We start from the raw sequence: 23,411 nt of genomic DNA, 5'->3' as shown, positions 1-23,411 counted from the left end.
ATATTTACGTTATAAATATATGGACCAGCATAATAAACTGACCACCATGAACTACCACATAGCGTAAGAATTATAACATTAACAATATTATTATATCCACCTGTAATTTCTTCCCTCTATCATTTTCTCCCCTGAACGATAATTACTATTCTGAAATTTGAATTTATCATTTCCTTACTTAAAAAATATTTTTATTACATATGCAGATATTCCTAAACAGTGTACTACTTGTACTTTTTATTGAGCTCTATGAAAATATCAAAGTTCCCTTTTAAGATTTATCCATATTATTGTATATGTAACTCATTTATTTCACTTCTGCATAATAATCTGTTGGGCGAATATACCACAATTTATCTATTTTTATGCCAAAGGACATTTGGTTGTTTCCAGTTTTCTGCCATTATGATCATATAATATATTAAACACTTTTGCATTCATGTATTTGTATGTCTCCTGGTATATAGGTTGAAGGGTATGCAGGATATATATTTGGGAGTAGAATTGTTGAGATATAATATGTGCATTTTCAGCTTTATAGCATTTATTGTTTCTTCAAATAGACTTCTTTTTTTGATTCTTTTAATTGAGGTGAAATTTACATAACATCCAATTAACCTTAAAGTATATAATTCAGTGGCATTTAGTGTATTCACAATGATGTGTGTCCACCACTTCTCTTTCCTAATTTCAAAACTTTTTCATCACCCCAGAAAAAACCATTGCCCGTTAAGTAAGTAATCCTCATTCCCTCCTCCCACCCATTCCTTGCTAATCACTGAGCTGCTTTTTGTCTCTGTGAACTTGCTTATTCTGGATGTCATAAGAATGGAATCATACAGTATCTGACCTTTTGTGTCTGGATTCTTTTACTTAGCATACTGTTTTTCAGGTTTATTCACGTTGAAACATTTATCAGTATACTTTCTTCCTTTTTGTAGCTGAATAATACTCCAATGTATGCCACAATTGATCGATTCATCCACTGATGGACATTTTGTCTTAGGCTGTTAATGACTTAAAATTACGCTGCTATAATCATTTGTGTACAAATTTCTTTGTGCACATTTTCATTTCTCTTGGGTACACATCTAGTAGTGAAATTGCTGATGCTTATTTTTGATAGTTTCTTGTTTCATGCTTGTTAATTTTCTTTTGATACGTGTTTTTACATTCTCCATTTGAAAATTCTAGTATCAGAAATCTTCAGAGATATAAATATTTTATATCTCTCCTTCATTGAGACTTGTTTTCTTATGTGTTTGCTGCTCTTCGATTGCCAATTTATATTTGATTTTAGTCTGTGAAATCTTAGAGGTCTAAATTGGGGATTCTTTGCTCCAGAAAAAATTTCTTTTGCTTCTGCAAGTGCCAGGACTTGCCACCTACCTGGGAAAACTAACCCCTTTCCAGGATCCCCAGCCTAATATGACTATCTCTGATTCAGCCCCTTCACTTTGCTGCTAACCCAAGTTCTTTCTGATCCATCTCAGACAGAGCTGGTGATCAATAGCCCTCAGGGTAACCCTTTCTTTCATATTTGTTTATTGCACCCTGATACTGCTCCAGTTTCAGTTCACTTGTTTTTCTTTAGAGATTGCTAGGTAGGCACCCAGAAAATAGGAACAGTTAAATTGCTTCATCTAAGAGCTAGTTATTTTGTGGCAAGGGGTCCATTTGAGTAGCTCACTGAGTAGAAGAGAACTTTGTAGATCTTCTTTCAAAGTGTTCTGTGGATAAAATATGTACATTTGGAAATTTGATCATTTTTTCTTGAAGAAATTTTGATTGGGAATGTATTAATATCTGTGAAATACAAACTTTAAGTACAGCCATTGTTCTTTTCTTAGACATTCATTGTAAAAGTGTTGGATATTTTGTATGTGTATTTAAATTATTCTCTGGTTGAAAGCACAAGACTAGATCTAAATAACTTAGGCCATAAATTTCATAGTTATGGCTTTACTCTATATTCAGGTGAAACAAGAGATTTTTAAAAACTGGCCCTTATTCAAACTTTGCTGATGAAATATAAATTGTGAGAAACAATATAATAACTAATATTCATGGAATGTTTATATGTGCTGGGCACATATAACTGTTCTAAATGTTTGTTTACTTCTCGCAACTGTTTTATGAAGTAGGTGTCATTATTGTCCCTATTTTATATATGAATTGAAAGGCACAGGAAAGTCGAGTGTACTTTTCTAAGGTCACAAAGTTAGTACATGATGAAGCTAGGATACAGACCAGGCAGTCTGGCCTCAGTCCACGTGATTAAATGTTATGCTTCACCGTAGTCAGAAAGTTTAGAAGTACTAGTTATTGGTACATCTAAATGGATTATACCACATGGTTTTCTTAATTTTTGAGAAAAGTAGGATACAAATTGACCTATTTTAGTAACTTATGCTGGATATTTTGGTTTGGTTTTTCTGATTGCATTTATTTATCAGCTATTTTAGGGGGACTATATTCCATATAAAAATAATTCTTATAAATTCATACCCCTTTCAGCCAAAATATGTTTCATTGTATTATCTTTAAAACCATTTTTTAAAATTTATTTATTGGGGATTTAAAACCATTTTTAACAGCTTTATTGGGATATATATTTCATAACTCACCCATTTTAAGTATACAGTTTAATGATATTTAGTAATTTAACTGAGTGATACAATTATTACTGTAAATTGTGTTTAGAACAATTTTACCTCCCCAGTAAGATCTCTCTTGCCCATTTATAGGAAATCCTATTCTCACCTCCAGCCCCAGGCAACCACTAATCTATTTTCTGTCTCTAAAAATTTGTCTTTTCTGGACAACTCATATACATGGAATCATACAATATGTAGTCTTTTGTGTCAGACTTCTTTCACTTAGCATGTTCTTCGGGTCCCCCTCGCAGCATGTTTCAACAGTTTGTTCCTTTTTATTACTGAATATTTTTCCATTGCATAGATACACCACATTTTATCTGTTCACCTCTACCATTTTTTAAAAAGGTAATATTTCTAGACTAGATGAGATGCTTGCCAACCTTGCTGTGTATGATATAGTGGTGACTCAGCATCTTTTTAATGAATTAAGGTACTAATTAAGCTTTGGGGTAATAGAGTGACGATTTCACTATTTAAAGATTTGACTATGCATAAGGGAATAGTCAATAAGTAGTTCTTTAACTGGGGATTATTCCCATGGGGATATTATTCCCTGGGGATATTTCCCATGAATAAAATTTGAAGAAAGTGTGAATGTTGTGGCTTTCATTTTGGCCACTTTGAGACGCACTTGTGCTTCTTATTCTTGAAGCTGTTTTCCAGGCCCTTGCATAAGAGAGATGTTATTGGTTTTTCTGTTTTCAGAATCAATTTTATTCTTCGTCCTGCTTTTGATTAGTACTTTTTTGGTGAGGTTTTTGTAATATAAACGATGGCTAAAATACTAGGTTTGTATTAGAATCAAGCAAACATATATTTCAAGAAAGGCAGAAATAGCCCAGAAGTAATATACCTTGACTAATTAATATTTCTTACACAAATGATGAACATTTGCACAAAATTTTGGTAAAATTTTCTTATTTCAATTGTATGAACATTATCACATTTTCCTTTTAAATGTCACGTTGGAATTCGTTCTAGTATGTTCTTTACTCGAAAGATTCAGTAAAAGGCTTTGCTTACATGGCATGTTTAGGGAAAAGGTGACAACCACTTTGAAACTCATTTTCTGTCTAAAGGGAAAAGGTGACAACCACTTTGAAACTCATTTTCTGTCTAAATTTTATTGATGTTAAAGGTACTTCACAGAATGATGATGGCGCCAGACCCAAGGATGAAACAAGGTAACAGTTCACTTACTTATTGTTTACTAAGAATGCAGAAAGAGACAAGGGAGAATGAATAAAGATTTATTTTAGGTAAAATTTCAAGTTCATATTGATATAAGGATAAATGAGTGTCAAAAATGCATTGCTCTGTACACCTGAAATCTATGTAAATTTACTAACAATTGTCACCCCAATAAAATTAATTAAAAAAAAATGCATTGCTCAAGGTAAGGAAGGAAATATGTATGAAAGATTCAAGACTCTTAGCTTATCTGACTTTTCTGGAGTAGGCCAGGATTACCCAATTGATAATACTTCCTTCTGGTTGTAGATAATGAATTATTGGCATTTTTTCAAAGACAGGAAATTCAGAATCCCAAGGCCTACACTGGGCTGTCCTAAGATAGAAGCTTTGGGTATATGTGAAGGTCACCACTACCTGTGGTATCTTCTGGGCCTTCATTAGAAGGGGCAGAGATTTGTACCAATTGTTTGCTTTTAGCTTAGATTCAGCACTTTCATGTGCCCTATCTGCTTTGAGTCTAGCGCCTGAAAGTGTTGAATGCCTTGGGTGGTGGTAACTCACTTAACAGACTTTAAGTGTTTATTGGTTTTCCTGGAAACTGGCAATGGGAGATGATAATTAGGAAAGGAGACTATCCTAGTCTTAAAGCAGTAAGTGACATGTCTGAAATAGAGTTATAAAATTCTATTGGATTCCTTTTTTCCCTAGACTGGGTGGGTAGTGGATAGGAAGAAGATGAACCACAGAAGGAATTGTCAGAGGAAGAGAAGAAAAACCAGAAATGCAGTGCCATAGAACATAAAGGAAAATATCCAAAAAGATGGGATATTACAGTGTCAGATACTATAGGGGAGAATAGGTGGAGCAAGTAGAACAAAATGAAGGTGTTCAAGGTGAGTTGATAGGTACATGGGAGTTTGTTGTCCTAGTCTATCTACTTTGTGATGTATGAACAATTTCATATTAAAATGTTTTAAAAAGAGAATTCATTAAGATCTTTAGGAAAATCAAAGTTTATAAAGCTGTTGTTTTTTACCTAATCGAGATCTACCTTCACAGAGTCACTCTGTGACAATTATTTCCTATACTAATCTCACCAGAGGTAGAGTATTATTAAGGAGTAGTAACTTCTTGGCCAGAGAAAAATAACTATTTTATTTCTCACTGTGATTAAAGGCAATAAAAAAGTTTTTTTAAGTTACATAAATATTTTTGTAGACTGGAAGACAACTTATGCCTTTTGTGCCTCTTTTTAGTTTTACAGTTAATTGATTACTTGTATTCATGAAATTTTCCCATAAAAATGTTCTAATATTTCAGTTTGCTTTGGTCAATTAACTCTCCTTTTGTATAGTAAACTTTTATTTTTGCATTAATAAGTGAGAATGTTAAAGAATTTTATATGCCCATTGAAAGGTTCTGTTATGCCAGTCTTTTGTTGTTGTTTTCTTTTTTGCAAATATCTTTCTTATTTTTATGAAACCACTGTAGACAACTATAAATTTCTTGCAAAGGCATTGATAGAGCCCTAGCCTCATTCCATTTATTTAATCAATGCTTTACATTTTCCCAAGTGAATTATTGTCATAAGTAATCTGAGAACAGTGTCTTCTAGGTTTCGGAGACTGCCAGACTAGTTTTTGAGCATGTCTTTTGTGTTAAGCGTGAATTCCTTTGTACCGGTATTAGTTTTTATTTCAGAGAACATATCTCTGAGATGATTGGTTTGAAAAGCATTTTGCAGTCTGTCAAATGCTGTTTAAATGTTACTATACAACAGTCATGGCCATGACTGGCTTTTCCCCTTTGCTTTTATTTGCAGACTTCATAACTATAAGACTAAAAAGCAGTGCAATATATATCTATTGAACAATGGCTTCCACTCTTCCCTGCCCCAGCTATCATTTAAGTAGTTTACTAAACAGTTCTAGGTTGTTTTAGCTTTCTGTCCTAATCCAAGCTCTATGTATATCATGAATGTAGTCTTGTTGGTCTACTTTCCCCCATAGCATGTCTGGATGTTTTATATTTCTCAGTATTGTCTTCTGTCATTTTTATGAAATACTAAGATGATTGGTGCCTGGTGTTCAAGATTTTGTTGTTAGATGTACCTTCCTGACAGTTACTCTTTGATTTGTATATTTCTTATGACTTTATTATATTAGCATCTTGGTTCTCCAGGGTTCTTTATCCTGTCCATAAACATCTGAGGTTATGTATAATTCAGATGTAGATGTATGGTGAGATAAGCAGTGGTTTATAAGATTGTGGAGCAGAGGAACAAAGCTACAGTAGAGCACATAATTAGTTAATTATTTTTTAAAGGTAATTCATGGTGGTAGTGCATTCACACTGACAGTTATGTATAGTGTATTGGTTTTCTTGTTGTTTTTCAAAATCCCATTTCAGGTTTTAGTTTTACACCCACTTATTAAAGGAACTAAAATAAACCGTCTGTGCTGTTTCAGTATGGGCATATTCCTCAAACTTCAGAGTACATTAGAATTATCTGGAGGACTTGCTCAACCACAGATTGCTGAATCTCATCTCCAGTTCCTGATTCTTTAGATCTAGGGTGGGGCCCAACATTTGCATTTCTTACAAGTTTTCAGGTGATGCTGATGCTGCTAGACCAGGATAAAGAGGTATTTCCTAGCTTACAACAAACTGTTATGGGAAGTCTATTCAGTTATATAACAAAATATTTTTTTTAAATCTAGGCTTGCAGAATTTGTTAGAAATGTCATTCCATCTTAACTCATCCTCTTTTAGATAAGAGCTAGTTTGAATCTTCTTTTTGAACTGTTTCTATTTTTATTAGAAATAATACATGATTGTTTTAAAAAGGTAAATCATTGCATAAAATGTGTAAAAGCTTCATGGAAGAAATAGCATTTGACCTAAAATCATAAAGCATAGTTATAATTTGGATGTGCATGTCTTGGGGGAATTGGAGAGAGGAAGGAGTTCTAGGTAGAAGGAAGAAAAACAGTCATGGAGGTGGAGAAGGAAATGGCAGGCGGTGAATTTGAGAGTAGAATCAATCAATAGTAGAATCAAGAATCAGATTGTCATAAATAATCTGAAGAACAGTGTCTTGCAGGTTTCTAAGACCTAGAAGCCATAGACATTTCTATGAGGTAGGTAGGTATCAGTTTCTACAGCTTAGAAAACTTCCCTGAGTTAATATTGTAAGTAGCACAGGTGAATCTCAGACTATCTTATCTTCAGAGCCTGAGTTCATAATTTCATGCCTTACTGATGCTTAAAGTGGCATGCTTTTTTTAAAAGTTATTTTTAGTATTACAGAGGTTGTGGTTAGATGGAGATTTTGGTTTGCAAATGCATGGGCTTATAAAACCTTTTTCTATGAAGAGCAATGTCTCAAAATATTTGAACAGGGCATTAGTATGATCAAAAGTCCATAGGAAAAATTATTTTATTTGATAGTATATAGTTTGGATCATGTGGTGGTAAGTAAACCTGGGAAGTCCTAGGTGGGAAGTTGTTAACAGTAATCCACTGAGAGCTAATAAGGGTTAGAACTAGAGCAGTGGTGGTAGAAGAGTAGGGGAAGTATGTGGAAGTGAAATCAATGGGTCTTAGATATTGTCAAGAGGCACAGGAGAGAAGAAAAGTCAAACTGCCTGGGAGGATAGCAGTGTTACCCACAGAACCAGTATCTCCTGCATTTAGTTAATAATTTGGTACCAGAGGCTGGGAACAAGACAAAAATTAGAGATTCTGATTTGCGAATCATTTTAAGAGATCTTTGAAATCATGGAATTTAACACCATGGGAAAATCCATGGAGAAGAAAAAGGAAGACAAGAATATTACCTTACGGACCTATATTTAGTGAATGGGAGAAAGGGGACAAACCAAAGAAGGAAGGGCTAGAGGTGGGAGTACAAGATTAGAAAAGCATTGTCACAGAAGTTAAGAGAAAACTGTTTTCTCTTAAATAGACAGGCTGTTTAACACTCACATACTGCTGGAGAGAGTGACTGCTGGAGAGTGTTAGACTAATCAAGCCAGAGAAAACTGGCTGTGTGGAAAGAGAAAAATCAGGTTAGAGCTTCACCTCATCCCAAGATCAGAGTAGATTCCTGGTTGATTTTAAAATTGGTTTCAAAGAAATGAAACTGAAACCTCTAGAAAAAAATATGACTGGTTAACTTATTTCTGAATAAATTTAATTATGTAGAAATATAAAACTCGTATATTTTAAAATACAGAATTAAAAGCAAATGACAGATACTTAACCAATATGAAAGATGATAAATTAGTATCAGATTATAATATCCTCTATTACAAATTCCTTGTTTGTAATATTCCTTATTACAAATAATAAGGAAAACTATTCTCATAATATAAAAATGTACAAAGACATGTACAGTTCATGGAAGAAAAAAACTCAAACTCAAATGGCCTGTAATTGAAATCTTGTTGAACATTAACATTTTTATTTGCCAAATTGGCAACGATTTAAAAATGCTTAAATACTTTATAGTTAAATGAGCATTTTCCTTTCTAGCTGATGGCAGAACAGATCAATTATTACCTTTAAAAATACATTTTTTAATTGAGCAATCAATAGTTTAGTCTTTATGATATTTGCATACTTTGACCCAGCTATTCTATTTTGGTAGTCTATCTGAAGGAAATAAAAATAATTCAAACAACAAAAATAAAATGATTGAATTATGGTATGTCAATATGATAGAGTATTCTGTAGTCATTAGAAATGTTTTTTAATAATTTGGGGTATATAATGAGTAACAAAACAAAGAAACGAAAACTCATCCAGGATATGAGACATTGTGTGCTAACATACATTGTATGATAACAGTCATAGCCAATGAAAAAGTACTGGCAAGAGATACTCCCATATCTTAATGGGAATAATGTCCAGAATGTAGGATTGAAGGTAATTTTTATTTTATAATTTAAACTAACTTTTCACTTTGAAAACCTCTGAAAAATTAAAATGTGCTAAATACATTAATTGCATAAATACAAAAAATTATAATGAAAGAAAGGAGAATGAGAGAACAGCTTGAGGAGTTGGATTGAGGAAGTTTCATTTTAAGTTACAGGGTTTAATTATATTTGTAAAGTTAGAGGAAAGATCTAGAAGAAGGAAGATTATGAAAGATACAAACTAGGTGTTAAATATGGTGGAAATTCCTAGAGGATACAGGCTGAAATCAAGGACACATGGACATATTAGCCTTGAAGAAGTGAAGAGGGAGGATTCCCCCTCACCCCCACGCCTGAGATAGGCAACAAACAGATAAAGATGATTAGTGGCACAGAGAAATTTTAAGGTAAGGAAGAAAGTTGAAAGATAGCAGATAATCATTTTAGGGAAGAAGCCTAGTCGGGGTCACCTACAGATTGGAATTAGGTGTTTGGATAGATTGAAAAGGTTTTCAATGGGCACTGAGCATATGGCCAGGAGTAGATTAGAGATGTGGAAAATGATTTCCAAAAGAAGGAAAGAAAGGGAAGGGAGAGAGGGAGGGAGGAAGAGAGGGAGGAAGGAAGGAAAGGGAAAATGATTTCCAAGCAGTATGAAAGTTGTTCAGTTTCCAAGCCCAGCTGAAGTTGTTGAATAATGTCAACTGTAGCCCATGCTGCGAGCTTCTTTGAAATGATCAAGCTTTAGGCAACTGAAGTCTACCAGAATAAAAAGATACAGAGTAAAGAAGCAACAATTACGATTTTAGTGTTTTTCTATCTTTCGCTCGGGCCTGTATAATTGTACAGGACCTAGTAAAAGTTATTTGTGCTACTAAACTACTGTTAATTATTTTATTATTGTTTTAATTGTAACACCAGTACACCAGTCCCACCTGTGGTGTATGTTGTCATAGTCATATGTCTTTTCTAATTCAGGACACAGAAATCACAGACTTGAGCTGTGATTTCTTTTTAACAGGAAAAAAATGCTCACTTAGGCAGCACATACACTAACAGGGGAATAAAAAGACTTTAATCTTGTGAGTCATTGGAAATGAAAACCTCGGGACTTTTCCTTACTGGGTGGGCACAGTGGAAATTTTATTAGGATCTTTTATAGAACAGTCTGCCCCTTTAATTTGGTACTTTACCTAGTTTATTTATTCTAGTAAAATAAACCTGAGTTCTCAAGTGGAACATTCTCCAGTATTACTTGTTGGCCCCAGAGAACAGCAGTGGAAAAAATAAATGGATTAATTGTAGTGAAAAGATTGCTTGGGGGAAAGGGGAGTATTGGGCAATTGTGAAAGAATTAAAGGTACTAGGGAAAGTAGCCTATGATGGAGCCCAAGTGAGGCTTTTAGGGAGCTGATGGAATGTGAAGATAGAGGGAAGTTAAAGGTCATCATGAAACTGAATAAAAGATACAATAGGAGGAAGAAGGAATAGAAGATTATAGGTAGAGGGATTTCAGAGTTTAAGATCTAGAAAGAGGAGCAATTCTAAGAATTAAGGAAATTTAAGGAGTCATACTATACAGGTTGTCACATAACAATGTTGATAAACTTGAGGTCAAGATATTAGAAGGGTGAACAGCATAGATATTAAAATCATTACAATTTTAATTCTCAAAAACAGAACATTTTTGGAATCCAGTTTCTGCCGCCCCTTTTCATAGCAGATTTACCTCATGCCTGAATGTGCCTCCTCCCTCACATGTTCCTAAAACTTGACTAGCACTGATGTGCAATTTAGTATGAATTTTCTAGTTGAAAAGGTTTTTAAAAATCATTTACTCCAGGTAATGAATTTTTGAGGTATAGAGAGATTAAATAACTTTCCTTTGGTCACATAACTTGTCAATAGCAGAGTCAGAGCTAGAAACCTCAATTTTCTACTTTTGATCTATTCTACCAGTTATCTATCTAATTTTAAAAAGTATCAGAAAGAAACTAATTAGTTTCTTTAAAAACTAATTAGTAACCTCTTAAAACAATATAGAGAGGCAATATTCAGAGTCTTAAAGTGGGGTAGGGAGTACATGACTCAAAATGGGTTTGGAACCTCAGCACCTCGGGAAAGGGAAGCAGCATCAAAGCTGACTCTTCCTGCGTTGAGTTTACATTCTGGGGTGGCTTGGCCTCACAGGCAGCTAACATTAACTACCGTGTTTCCCCGAAAATAAGATCAGGTCGTATATTAAGGTTTGCTCCAAAAGATGCATTAGTGCTTATGTTCAGGGGATGTCCTCCTGAAAAATCATGCTAGGGCTTATTTTCCGGTTTGGTCTTATTTTCGGGGAAACACAGTAGGTGCTAACTGTTAATTACCAAGCCGTTCCCTTTATTCAAAATAAGCATTTGAGGAATAAGCATTTGAGGAATCTCCAAAGCAGTGCTTGTCATACTCAACTATTTGCACATATCATCTGGAGATCTTGTTAAAATGCTACTTCTGATACAGTAGGTCCGGCAAGAAGTCCAAGATTATGCATTTCTAACAAGCTCCTATGTGTTGTTGCCCTTGGCTTCTGGTCGAAAGGCCATACTTTAATAAATAAGGAAGGCCCTTCTGAGGAATATAGTTTGAAATGATTTAATACATGGAGCTGCCTCTCTATTTTGATTTCTTGAATCAGTTAGATTTTATTTTGTTCAGGCTTGTTCTGAAGGTCCAGGAGAATGGATACTGTGTAGTAGTTTGCTGCTTACCAGGTAGTAGATAACAGAGCCTTAGCTGAGGTATCTGCAAACTGGCTAACTCAAGCTCTGCTTTCTAATCCATAACTAGATGCCCCCTGAGGAAAGGAATCAACTATAACAGTGGACAGTAGTAATAACTTTCAAAATGACATTTCCTATTAGTGTCCACTCCCCTCTTTCTTTCCCTCCAATTGATGTTACTGCTTTGAAGAAATGGTAGCTGTTTTTTTTAAAAAAGTCTTTGGGCACCTCTATTGTAGATCACTAACTGAACATTTTATACACCATTTGCTGGCATAGCGGGAAGAGCACCCTGTCCATGGAATCTAAGAGTACTTCTTTCTTCTGCCGTGGAACAGTCAACCCTGCTCAAAACTGGAAAGCCAATGGAAATCAAGAAAATAATGAAGTTATCTGTCTGTGCTAGTGATAAAATAATGCCCTTTCTAAGGCATTTGGAATTTTGAAAATTTGACTCTGTTCCTGCTTATACGTGGCCTTCGTAGTCTTACTTGAAATCTGAACCAGCAACTCCTCACTATTTCTGGATGAGATCTGAGGGGCATATGTAGAAGACTCTACCCAAGGGCTTTTTGTGTATTTGATAAGGCTGGCCAGAAATTAGAAAGCTTTTCTCAAACTCCTAAAACTAAGTTTTGGTCTTCCTGCTGGTTTTTTTGGCTAAATTTAAAGACCATTCTTTTTCCCTTCCCTCCCCCCCTATCTTTACTCAGAGTGAACACAAATGGATCAGACGACCCTGAGGATGCAGGGTCTGGTGAAAATAGGAGGGTCAATGGGAATAATTCTCCATCACTCTCAAATGGCGGTTTTAAACCTTCTAGGCCTCCAAGACCTTCACGACCACCTCCACCTACCCCACGTAGACCAGGTGTGTATTCCAGCCATACACTAGGGATGTAGTTCTCAGTACTATGATTGTAAATAATGTCCTGTTTGGAAAGTGATCCTCAAGTAAGTGTCAACAGACCCTTTTAGGTTGATTTTTCTAGCTGTATTTTCACATTTAAAATTTTGGTCAAGAATGATCTTTCTGTGGTAACTAAGACATGCCTTTTCCCAAAGTTTTTCCTCCAGAGGTGAAGTTATTGAGGCATGTGCTCTATTCAGAATGAAAATCATATGTGTATTATATAATGTATAGGCAGTATAGATAAGATTGCAGCTTTCTGTCAGGGTCTGTAACTGAATATGATAAGCATGCCATAGAGTCAAGATCTGGTTGCTTATTCTCATTATATCCTTTAAAAAGACAATTAGTAAATGGCAAGTAACCCAACAATGCTAAATGATACTCAGATTTTAAATAAAAAATTATACAACAAATGAACATATCTCATATAGTAAAAATGTAAACATCTACAAGTAGAATATCCATTTTTTTCCCCAATTAGCCAGAACAAACCTTTAATCTTTTATCATTTTCCTCTGCTAGTCTGTGGACAGGGAATGTAAAATAATTAAACTAAATATTATTAGAAAAGTAAATTGGTTGTCCACAAGTCATTTTATTAAATGACTTTTGTTTAATTTTACATTTCCCCCCCTTTTCTGTAGATAATTATGTTAATAGTATATTCCCAGTCATTAAGCTTGTATACTGCTTTGTCATAATATTGGTGACTTTCTCCAGGAATTGTTTTGTCAACAAGTATTTCTTGAAGGTATTATATGTACTTAATAACTATTTATAAGAATATTATTGCTTATCAGTCAGGTCTTCCATTTATAACTAACATCAAAAATTGGTCTCTGATCTGCAAGGTTTCATAGGAAACACAGTTTTAAAGATCTGGAAAATTAATAAATTAATTTATAATACCATGGGATATCAATGCTTACCTATTTGAAAAGTTTTTATTTCCTATGGCATCAGGAAATTAGAGTCTGTGCTTCATAATTAATAATGGGACGTGGGGTAAACATAACCTAAAAATTGTGAACAAGCCTATTTAGTGAAATTTGTCTATGTGCCATTATTTATTTTAAGTAACTTTCATCTGCATATCTACATGTTAAATTTTATATTTGTCATCTACCTTTTTATTTTTTTAAATTCAAATTTTTATCCTGAATTTAAATTTATTAAAAGATTGTTTTCCTATTTTCCCCAAATCTTTTATAGCATCTGTCAATGGTTCACCTTCTGCAACTTCTGAAAGTGATGGATCTAGTACAGGTTCTCTGCCACCAACAAATACAAATTCAAATACATCTGAAGGAGCAGCATCTGGATTAATAATTCCTCTTACAATATCTGGAGGCTCAGGCCCTAGGCCGTTAAATCCTGTACCTCAAGCTCCCCTACCACCTGGGTGAGTAACTTGTTGGTTAACATTTGTTTTCTTCAGGCTTCTGCATGTACTTATTAATAAGAAAAATATTACTAAACTCCATTCTTTAAAAAACTGACCTCAAGCAATTGTAACTAATTTTGGTGGAGGTCTAAGGTCAAACTGAACAACAACAAAAAAATCTTGCCACATTTGAAATTTTCTCCTTCATTTTCAGGGCACAGAGGAAGGAAAAAAAATACATACATACATACATACATACATACATATGTATTTTTTAAATTTTTTTTTAGTGAAGGACTCTGAACCATAGAAAGTTAACTAAGGCTAAGTTATGAAATAGTCACCTAATTCAGATTACTTTTTCTTGAAGGGAAAAAAATCACTTTTTAAAATAAAAATTTTTTTCTATTATAAAGTCATTATAGCAAAGTAATAATAATTTAGGAAACTAAGAAAATTAGTACTCATAATCCTATTTTAATCACTACTGGTTATTTTTAAAATTAATACTCTAGTAGTTTACATACGTGTATACATTGTGACATTCAAATTAATCCAGAGCTCAGAATACTAATCAAAATTAATTGACCAGCTGATAAATTAGTAAACTCTCAAGATGGAAATTCTAATTGCTAAACAGATTATATTACTTGTGTGGGTAGTTACGCCATTTTCCTTTTTGGAAGCCAAATTAGAAAGTTGTTTGTATGAGAGATTAGCAAAGAGAAACTGGGTGCTCTTAGAAGTAATTGGTACTTCTATGATGATGGTTTAGTCTTATGTTCTTCACTTTAGAGATAAGACCTACCAAGGAGACTAGACTTTGTCTGTTGCGCTGTGCAGACACATATCAGATAAAAAGTCTTACTCTTTGATTTCAGTTTTTCTAGAACCCAGACAGTTTTTGACCTTGAGTTAGTTCAGTTTTTCTTCAGATTTCATAGCATTAATTACAGCTTTCTTTTCCACTGAAGTCCTGCATATATCCTGATCAGGTTGAGACAGACTTTGTCTCCTTAGTGTATCAACTTTAAGTCTCTTTAGAAATACAAGGCATCTCTTAGAACAGACACTTCTCCAGAAGAAATCTGATCTAGAACGAGTCACTCCCAGGGTAACATTTTTAAATTTTGTTTGGTATCTTTATATACTGACATGCTTATTCTTTTGGTATCTTCTTTATATACTGACGTGCTTATTCTTTTGGTATCTTCTTTATATATTGACGTGCTTATTTGCCTCAGTTCAGTAATATGGTCATATAAGAGAAAAAGGCAAAGGCAGTGTTAAAATGCCAGGCTGCTCATAACAAATAACATACCAGACTTTTTAATTTTGTGTTTAAGTTGGGAGCAGAGAATGGACCAGCATGGGCGAGTTTACTATGTAGATCATATTGAAAAAAGAACAACGTGGGATAGACCAGAACCTCTACCTCCTGGGTAAGTATCTGAATTAAAGAAAAGAAAGTATTTATTCAGAACTACAGATTACACCTGTACAAAATCTTCCCTATATTCTTCCTTTTCCTGTCAGTCTTTCCTTGGTCTACTTTTTTTTGTTTTTAGGTACAAACTAGAAAGAAGAGAGTCAGAGAGTTGATTGAACATAATTAATGATTTTAATTTTTGCTCATTTCTGACCTAAAGATTACATAAGTCTTGCAACTTCCAGGTTTTCTCTTCTGACTTTAACTGGCTCAAACCACAGGACTTTAGGATTAGTTTCTTTAGGAGTAATTATTTAACTGAGTAAGAATTATAGCCCGTATCATATATATAAGGATAAAGTCCCTATTATGTAAAAATTTTAATATGTGATAGTGAAGTCATTGCAAAATAGTTGGGGAAATAAAGAATATATTAATATGTGGTGTTAAGCATTGAACATTTACATTACATATTTGGAAGAAAAGTATTTTATTCAAGGGAAGTCAGTAGCAGACATGGGAAATATTTAATCTTACTAGTAATCTTAACTACAAACCTAAAAGTTACTGTTTTTACCTGTTAAATTATCAGATAGTATCCATTGTGAGATTGTGGAGGAACTTTACCTCATAACATTGCTGGTGATAGTTTAAATTAGTTACAACTCTTACAGAAAGTATATGTAACCATAATAGTGCACATTCTCTTAATAATACTTTCCAGGAAATTTGTCCTAAAGAGATATATTGCAAAGGAAAAAAATGTTTTTATATATTAAAGGTATTTATTATTTTACTATTTATAATATCAGAATATTGGAAAGAACCCTAAAAAATTAACCAGGTAGAAACCATAACTTATATTTAAGTTATTGTATCAATGTTTATTTAATATGCACCCATTTGAAATGACAAATTAGAGAGTTGTATTCTTGTGAAAAAGTCATTTTTGGTACCTGAAAAGCTGTATATGCAATTGTCCCTAATAGGTTTGCAACAGTCAGTCAAAATAACATTGGAAAGAAAATGAGAACTTTTTTCTTAATGACTTGAGACTTACTCACTGGATATACGTTGTGTTCTAAAAACCTGACTGATACATCTGGAGAACTTTTAAGAAAGAAGTTTTTAGGAACATTATTCTTGAGTTCACTTATAGACCATTTAAAAATATGTAAAACAGAAGACTTCAGGTAAATCAAAAGTAGTTTCTCAAGGTTAACATCTTAACAAACATGCCCCAAGGTCAAGATGAACTCTGTTTAATTCTTATCTGTTTCACATGTATTTGTTAAATTAGGTTTTATTCTGATTTAGGTGGGAACGGCGGGTTGACAACATGGGACGTATTTATTATGTTGACCATTTCACAAGAACAACAACGTGGCAGAGGCCAACATTGGAATCGGTCCGGAACTATGAACAATGGCAGCTCCAACGTAGTCAACTTCAAGGCGCAATGCAGCAGTTTAACCAGAGATTCATTTATGGGGTAAGCAGCCCATTGCATTAGAAACTTTCTAAGAGTATTTGGTTTTTAACCTTTTCCTACATATGAAATGTTGTAAAACACTCATTAGAAGGAAGGTACAAGTAGGATGACAACCCAGTTGTTGCTATTGATATTTTTAGACCTTGTCTCAGAATATTTTGTGTATGTTTCCTATTCTTTCCTCTTTGACATTTCCTGAAGTTCAGCCTCTTTTGTTAATAAAAAAGAAGTTAGGACAATTTAAAATCCATGGACAAAAGAATAGTAAAAATAAACCCAAGCAGTTTGAAAAGAGTTAAAACACTTCTAAATTTAGTATTGCCTAACTCAGCAGAACATTTGAAGACTTGGGTCTAAGCACACCTGACTCTTGAGTGGTTGTACAGAAATGATAGAATTGAATCACTTTGTAACACATAAAGGTAAAGTTTACCTAATAAATTATTTGGTGATCTGGTAGACTACAGAAATTTGATTTCTTATAGGTTTATGTTAAATATATTATTCTGGCAAAACCAAATTATCTTTGGTAAAAAATATTTCCTTTCTGGAAATGGATTAAATTTTACATATTTTCCTTTACAGTAATAATTGCAGCAGTAGTGATAAGTATACCAAAATGTATTAATGGTTTGTTATGCAATCTTTGGTGCTAGAAATTTTACAGTCTCTCAATTCATAAAGTATCACAGATCTTTTCTCTGAGGAAAGGAAAATAGTCCTTGGAGAAATTTGATTCTATATGCCAAACAAGAGGGATTTATTTGTTTGAGTACAGAGAATTTAAACAGAAGAAAGTCAGCTCTTCAAGAGCTCATGAGAAGCTCACCCTCTCTATTGTCATTTCTTCCCCTCCACCACTATCGGAGTAAATTCTTTGTTCACTAGGCATTCCTGTTTTTTTCTTTCCTTCATATTTCTGTGTGTTTCTTGGACCTTACCACCATAATAGATATCACTCACTGATGTATACATATTCACCTTTATCAGCAGCCTTCCCCTCACTACCTAGTTATGACCAGCATTTTTTTCTGCCACCTTCTGTGAAGACAGCTGTCCCTATATTCCCCTTCCCAGTGGTTTTAGAGATGAAATTAATTTTTGTCTCTTGTCTACCTTACCCTTTTTATTTCCCTATGTTGTTTTATATCTTCTTTTCTTTTTGAATTATAATCACCTTTGGTATGCCTGGCCAAATTTCTTTTAGGCTTGAATGCCTAGCTTGCCTGCCTTCTTTAACACTAGTTTCCATATGGGTCCAATGGAAAGAGCATGGGCTTTGGAATCAGACATAACTGGGTTCAAATCTTGGTTCCGCAGTTACTTTATATGACTTTTGAGTAAGTTACATAACCTCATCAAGACTCATTTACTTTATTTAAAAAAATGTATACATGGGCCGGCCCAGTGGCCCAGGTGGTTAGAGCCACTAACTCTGAAGTTTGCCGGTTTGATTCCCACATGGGCCAGTGGGCTCTCAACCACAGGTTGCCAGTTCGATTCCTCGACTCCCGCAAGGGATGGTGGGCTGCGCCCCTTGCAACTAACAACAGCAACTGGAACTGGAGCTGAGCTGCGCCCTCCACAACTAAGATTGAAAGGACAACAACTTGACTTGGAAAAAGTCCTGGAAGTACACACTGTTCCCCAATAAAACCCTTCCCCAATAAAATCTTAAAAAATGTGTGTGTGTGTGCGCGTGTGTGTATGTATATAATTACTTCAGAGGGTTTTTCTTCTGTAAAACAAAATTTCTAAGTTATGTTCGGCATATACTAGATGCATATAAATGTTTTCATCTTTTATCTCTCATATCTGCAGTTGTAAATGTGCCCTTTATCTCACTTTTACAATACATAATCATTTAAAACATTCTTTTCAAAGACTAAATCTGTCTTTAGTCTTTAAAAGCAAATTTCTGGAGCACCTAGAGTGTGTATTGCTTCATGTAAACTTGACCAATTTGATACTCAAGAGTCTTTGGAACTTTTCTTGAATTGCAGCTTTTACCTCATCATCCATGGTTCTTTTGTTTGTTTTTTTCTTTTCTCCTATCCAAAATAATCTGACCAATTTTTTGAAATTCTTATTCTTTGCTCTTGTTACAGTGTGGTTCTAAATCATAAAGAACTTAAACAGCTTATTTTAGTTACCCTTAACTTAGCCAAAGATATGAACCGAATTGAACATTCTTAATACCAGCTACTTAAAAAGTAATGGAGTGGTGGGGTGTTGCTCAGAAAGTCTATTTATTAGGCATATGAAGTGGCCTTTTTTCTAACTCTGGTTGCAATACAGTAGACTCCCATACACCCAGCATTTTTAACCTCAGAATGGATATGGTTAATGATGTAACTAACACTGTAATGGCTCTTCCTGGCCCATGGCTTCATTTTGCATTTCCCCAGCTTACCTGTCCAGAAAGAGCCAGTGGGATAGGCTTGGGTTCTAGAAAATTATCAAAATAGTTTGTCGTATGCCAAACTTACCAGACTTGATCTGTAATCAGGGTTTACACCTTTTATAGTGTTCATGGCCTCCTTATCTTGCTCCTTTTCATAATTGTAGCTTTCAAGAGGAGCAAGGCCAGTTCTTAATAAGTCTGTCTTCCAAGAGCTGTTAAATCAGAAATGGAAATATCTCTCATATGCTTTAAAGCTTTCAGTCAGTTAACTCTGTTTCTGTAATATGTCAGTGACGTGGGAAAGAAACAAAAAGACAGTAGGGGGAACTACTATAGATTGAGACTTAAGAGACTCAATCGGTGTAATGTGAGGACTTTGTATCCTGATTTGAAAAAATACAGCAATGAGGCATTTAATTAGGGTCTAGGTATTAGATGATAAAATACATTTTTGGTAGGTGTGATAATGATGTTGTGGTTATGTAAGAATGTGTCCACACATTTTAGAAAGGCATACTAAAAATATGTAGGGGTGAAATGATGACTGAGTTTTGCTTCAGTAAAGAATTGGGAGGGAGGCCAGACGGCTCAGTTGGTTAGAGTGCGAGCTCTGACTGACAGGGTTGTGGGTTCGATTTCCACATGGGCCAGTGAGCTGCACCCTCCACAACTAGATTGAAAGACAACGACTTGGAGCTGATGAGCCCTGGAGAAACACACTGTTCCCCAGTATTCCCCAATAAAAATATTTTTTTAAAAAAATAAAAGAACAGGGAAATAAAAATAAAGACACATGGCAAAGTCTTGATAATTATTGATTTTGATTCTTGGTACTGGATTTATAGGGTGCACTGTCCAGTTTTACTTTTTTTTCCATAATAATTTTTTAAAGCAGTTAGAATCTGTTATTCATTTGCCTTATCTTACTAAAGAAGAAAGGCCTTAACCAAATCTGAGAGACCACAAATTATCCCAACTTTATTATACATTTAAACTAAAACACACTCATTAACCCTACATGGAGTCAATCTCTTTTTCCAGTGGTTGACACCTGGTGTTCTTTTATCTAGCTAAATTTCTCTCTCCACCAGCGTGATGATTGCAAACAAATTTAAGAAGTCATCTAAACGGTTCTAGGCTTGTCAGCTCCTTCCAGCTGCAGTTCTCTCCTTTTTCTCATCTGACAACCTATTCTTCCTGCTCCCCCAATTCTCTTCCCATAGTTCTTTGTATACTTGTATACTTTGTTCTGTATGTAATCCTCTCTTTTTGGGTTAGAAATACAAGATTTTTCTCAGCCATCCAATGACTCTGAATACAGTTATTTATAAATGACTTTTGGGGAGTTTATATATTTCCCTAACTTACTGGTTTGTAGCTAAAGAAGGAAAAAAAGAGGTCATTTGAGGGTGATGATTATAATATTTGAATTTCAAGTAATTTCAAACATTAAATGTTTGCAAATATTTTTTTTTTTCTCCACCAGGGTGTATTGGCATTTATCCATGACTGTGTGACACCTCTCTAAGATGTGAACTCTGTAAGAGTGTGTTATGTTGCACATGGCAGGGGAAGGCATATCAGAACTCATAAGCTGCTCTCAATTTATTGTTTCACCTTTTGTTTTTTTTGTTTTTTTTTGTTTTTTAGAATCAAGATTTGTTTGCTACATCACAAAATAAAGAATATGATCCCCTTGGTCCCCTGCCACCTGGATGGGGTAAGTCACATGAATTTTTGTCATTGAATTTGGTCATTTTAAAAATCAGATATTTATGCATGATACCCTGCTCTTGCTTCAGTGAATATCTGGGAAGATTTTTGGGTGTGTTGGTTTAATCCAGAGTGCCAAATAGGCATTAAATTTCCCAAAAGTTCTAACTTGACCTTTTAGTATAGTAAACTTGTATTGGGATTCAGAATTATTTTATTCTTTTAAAGTTTAAAAATATTTGGCTCACTCAGCAATAAAAAGAAATGGTTTTTTGATACAATAATCTCAAAGGACCTCAAGGACATCATGCTTAGTGAAAAAAAATCAATCTCAAAAGATTATATACTGTATAATTCAATTTATATAACATTCTCAAAATGATAAAGCTATAGAGATAGAAAACAGGTTAGTAGGTGCCAGGAGATAGAGCCAGTGGGTACAAATACAGGAAGTAACATAAGTGTTTCCTGTGTGGTGGCGGAACTTCTATATCTTGACAATAGTGGTGATTACACAAATCTATACATAGGAGAAAAGTGCATAAAGCTACACGGTTACATAAATGAATTCAGTTTTAAAAATTGATGAAAATTGTATAAAGTCTGTGTAGTTAACAATAGTGTATCAGTGTCAGTTTTCTGATTTTGATATTATGCTAATAGCTGTTTAAGTGTCAGTATGGCAGTGACTCAAAAAAACCACAGAACATGGCAGATAAAAGATGAATATATGCTTAGCTGTGCACTTAAAAGTATTGTTTTTAGATGATAAAAATTACAAAATCATTTGGATACAAGAAGTAGTATAGATTCTGGAAGTACAATTTTAAAATTTAAATTTAATGTGACTGCCAAGAACATGAACTTACTTTGTTATCATGTAGCCAGTAGCACTGTGTAGCACTGTGTGTGCTTCCTTTTGCCTAAGAAACAATCTTAAGGTTGGTTACATGTTTCCATACTCAAGATGCCATGATCAGCGAAGCCAGTGTTAATATTCAGGGTGTGTCACAAGATACAGAGTCCCATTTTTCTGTATATTCACACCTGGAGTTCTGTTTCCATTTTAGGCTCAGACAATGTAGAAAGTAGCTGAGATGTCAGGAGTGGGTTCCTGATACCTACCAGCATATCCCTTCTGTCCCCGCATATCATCACTGCTGCTTAAAATCATGGAATCAGTGCTGGAGATACATACAGTTAAATGTTACCAGATGCTAACTTGACAAGGCTATACAATTTGGCCTAAGACTCATCCTGCAATAATCCTGCAATTGTGCTTAAAGAAAGATCTCAAGAATCTAAATAAATGTTATTTGAAAAAGAGATATCAACTTTCAAACGATGAGAAATAAATACTGGCTTTATCAGCATGGAATTAAGTTTAAAATTTTGTTTGAAAATTGCTAATTTTAGAAATTGCTTTTTAAGAAGTTGGAATGCATGCTATACTTTTTCAGTTATTTATTTTGAGACATCATGGCCAAATTTTAAAAATGCAGATAAAGGAAGAAACCTGTCTTTTGAAGAACTAATTGGTAATGGAGCTAGAAGTCAGTAGTTCAAAACAACAGAACAATATTAAAATTTCAAAACTATTTGATTATTAAAAGAGAAAAGGACATCCACATGTCTTCTAAACCTTAATGAGAAAGCTCAGAGAAGCAGGAGAAATTTTGTAGGAAGGAAACAACAAAATAAGGAGAATCCTAAAGCAAGAGTTAGGTGGGAAACAAGCAGCATCTTCAGATGCAGTAAATTAAAAAAACTGAGCCCTGCTGTCCATCCCTTGTGTAGAAAGGTACTATAGATATTTAGTAGGATTTGGAAACTGGGTATATTAAAGAACAGGATATATTTTGAAACATTGTCTTCACTAGTTGAATAATACCTAGTATATAGCAAACAATTAAGTTATATTCCTCCCTTCCACCCATTATATTTTAAGAAATGAGATGTGGTGTGAAAAAAATCCCTGAATGGAAGCTTGAGTTTCTATCCTGTCACTGCCACTTAATTCTGAGATTTTGGGCAGATCACTTAACCTGTGTAAGTTTCTTTAACTTCAAGATAAAGTAAAACTACCTACAGCATGGGACTATTAAGGATAAAATGAGGTCATGTATGAAAAGTTAAAATGATTAATTATTCTTGGCTGCTGTTGGTTGGATTGAGCAGAAAGGTTTCATGGGCAGGATATTGCAAATTAAGTCTCTAACTTCTGGGATATAATGATGTTTTTGTAACTTTAGTAAGTGTAAATTTAATATTTGAATAAATTAAACCTTTTGTAAAAAATTAAATCTTTTAAAGTTGTGATTTAAAAACTATAAAATCACCAATATGATGAGAAATGGGCAAATTCAGCTCATCTTATATTAGTTTGAAAAAAGAAGGTTATGCTAACTCTAATGCTTTGGTTTTGGTTTTTGTTTTTAAATGTAAGAGAAGAGAACGGACAGCAATGGTAGAGTATATTTTGTCAACCACAACACTCGTATTACACAATGGGAAGACCCCAGAAGTCAAGGGTAA

The 23,411-nt window shown here is 34.2% G+C and overlaps 1 protein-coding gene across 1 annotated transcript in view; it reads left to right on the top strand.

The window, feature by feature from the left end:
• ITCH (itchy E3 ubiquitin protein ligase) overlaps positions 1-23,411 on the top strand; it is a 103,867-nt gene that overhangs the window by 49,198 nt on the left and 31,258 nt on the right. The window contains exons 7-13 of the mRNA XM_081034538.1: positions 3,799-3,844; positions 12,255-12,412; positions 13,667-13,856; positions 15,185-15,280; positions 16,585-16,759; positions 20,814-20,883; positions 23,323-23,407. Of these exons, the coding sequence (XP_080890664.1) occupies positions 3,799-3,844; positions 12,255-12,412; positions 13,667-13,856; positions 15,185-15,280; positions 16,585-16,759; positions 20,814-20,883; positions 23,323-23,407 (820 nt within the window). The remainder of the gene's footprint in view (positions 1-3,798; positions 3,845-12,254; positions 12,413-13,666; positions 13,857-15,184; positions 15,281-16,584; positions 16,760-20,813; positions 20,884-23,322; positions 23,408-23,411) is intronic.

The sequence above is a fragment of the Rhinolophus hipposideros genome (genome assembly GCF_964194185.1).
Source record: "Rhinolophus hipposideros genome assembly, chromosome: 22".
NCBI classification, from domain to species: domain Eukaryota; kingdom Metazoa; phylum Chordata; class Mammalia; order Chiroptera; family Rhinolophidae; genus Rhinolophus; species Rhinolophus hipposideros.
The sequence above is the reverse complement of the archived record's forward strand: the minus strand, read 5'-3'. Positions and strand labels throughout refer to the sequence as shown.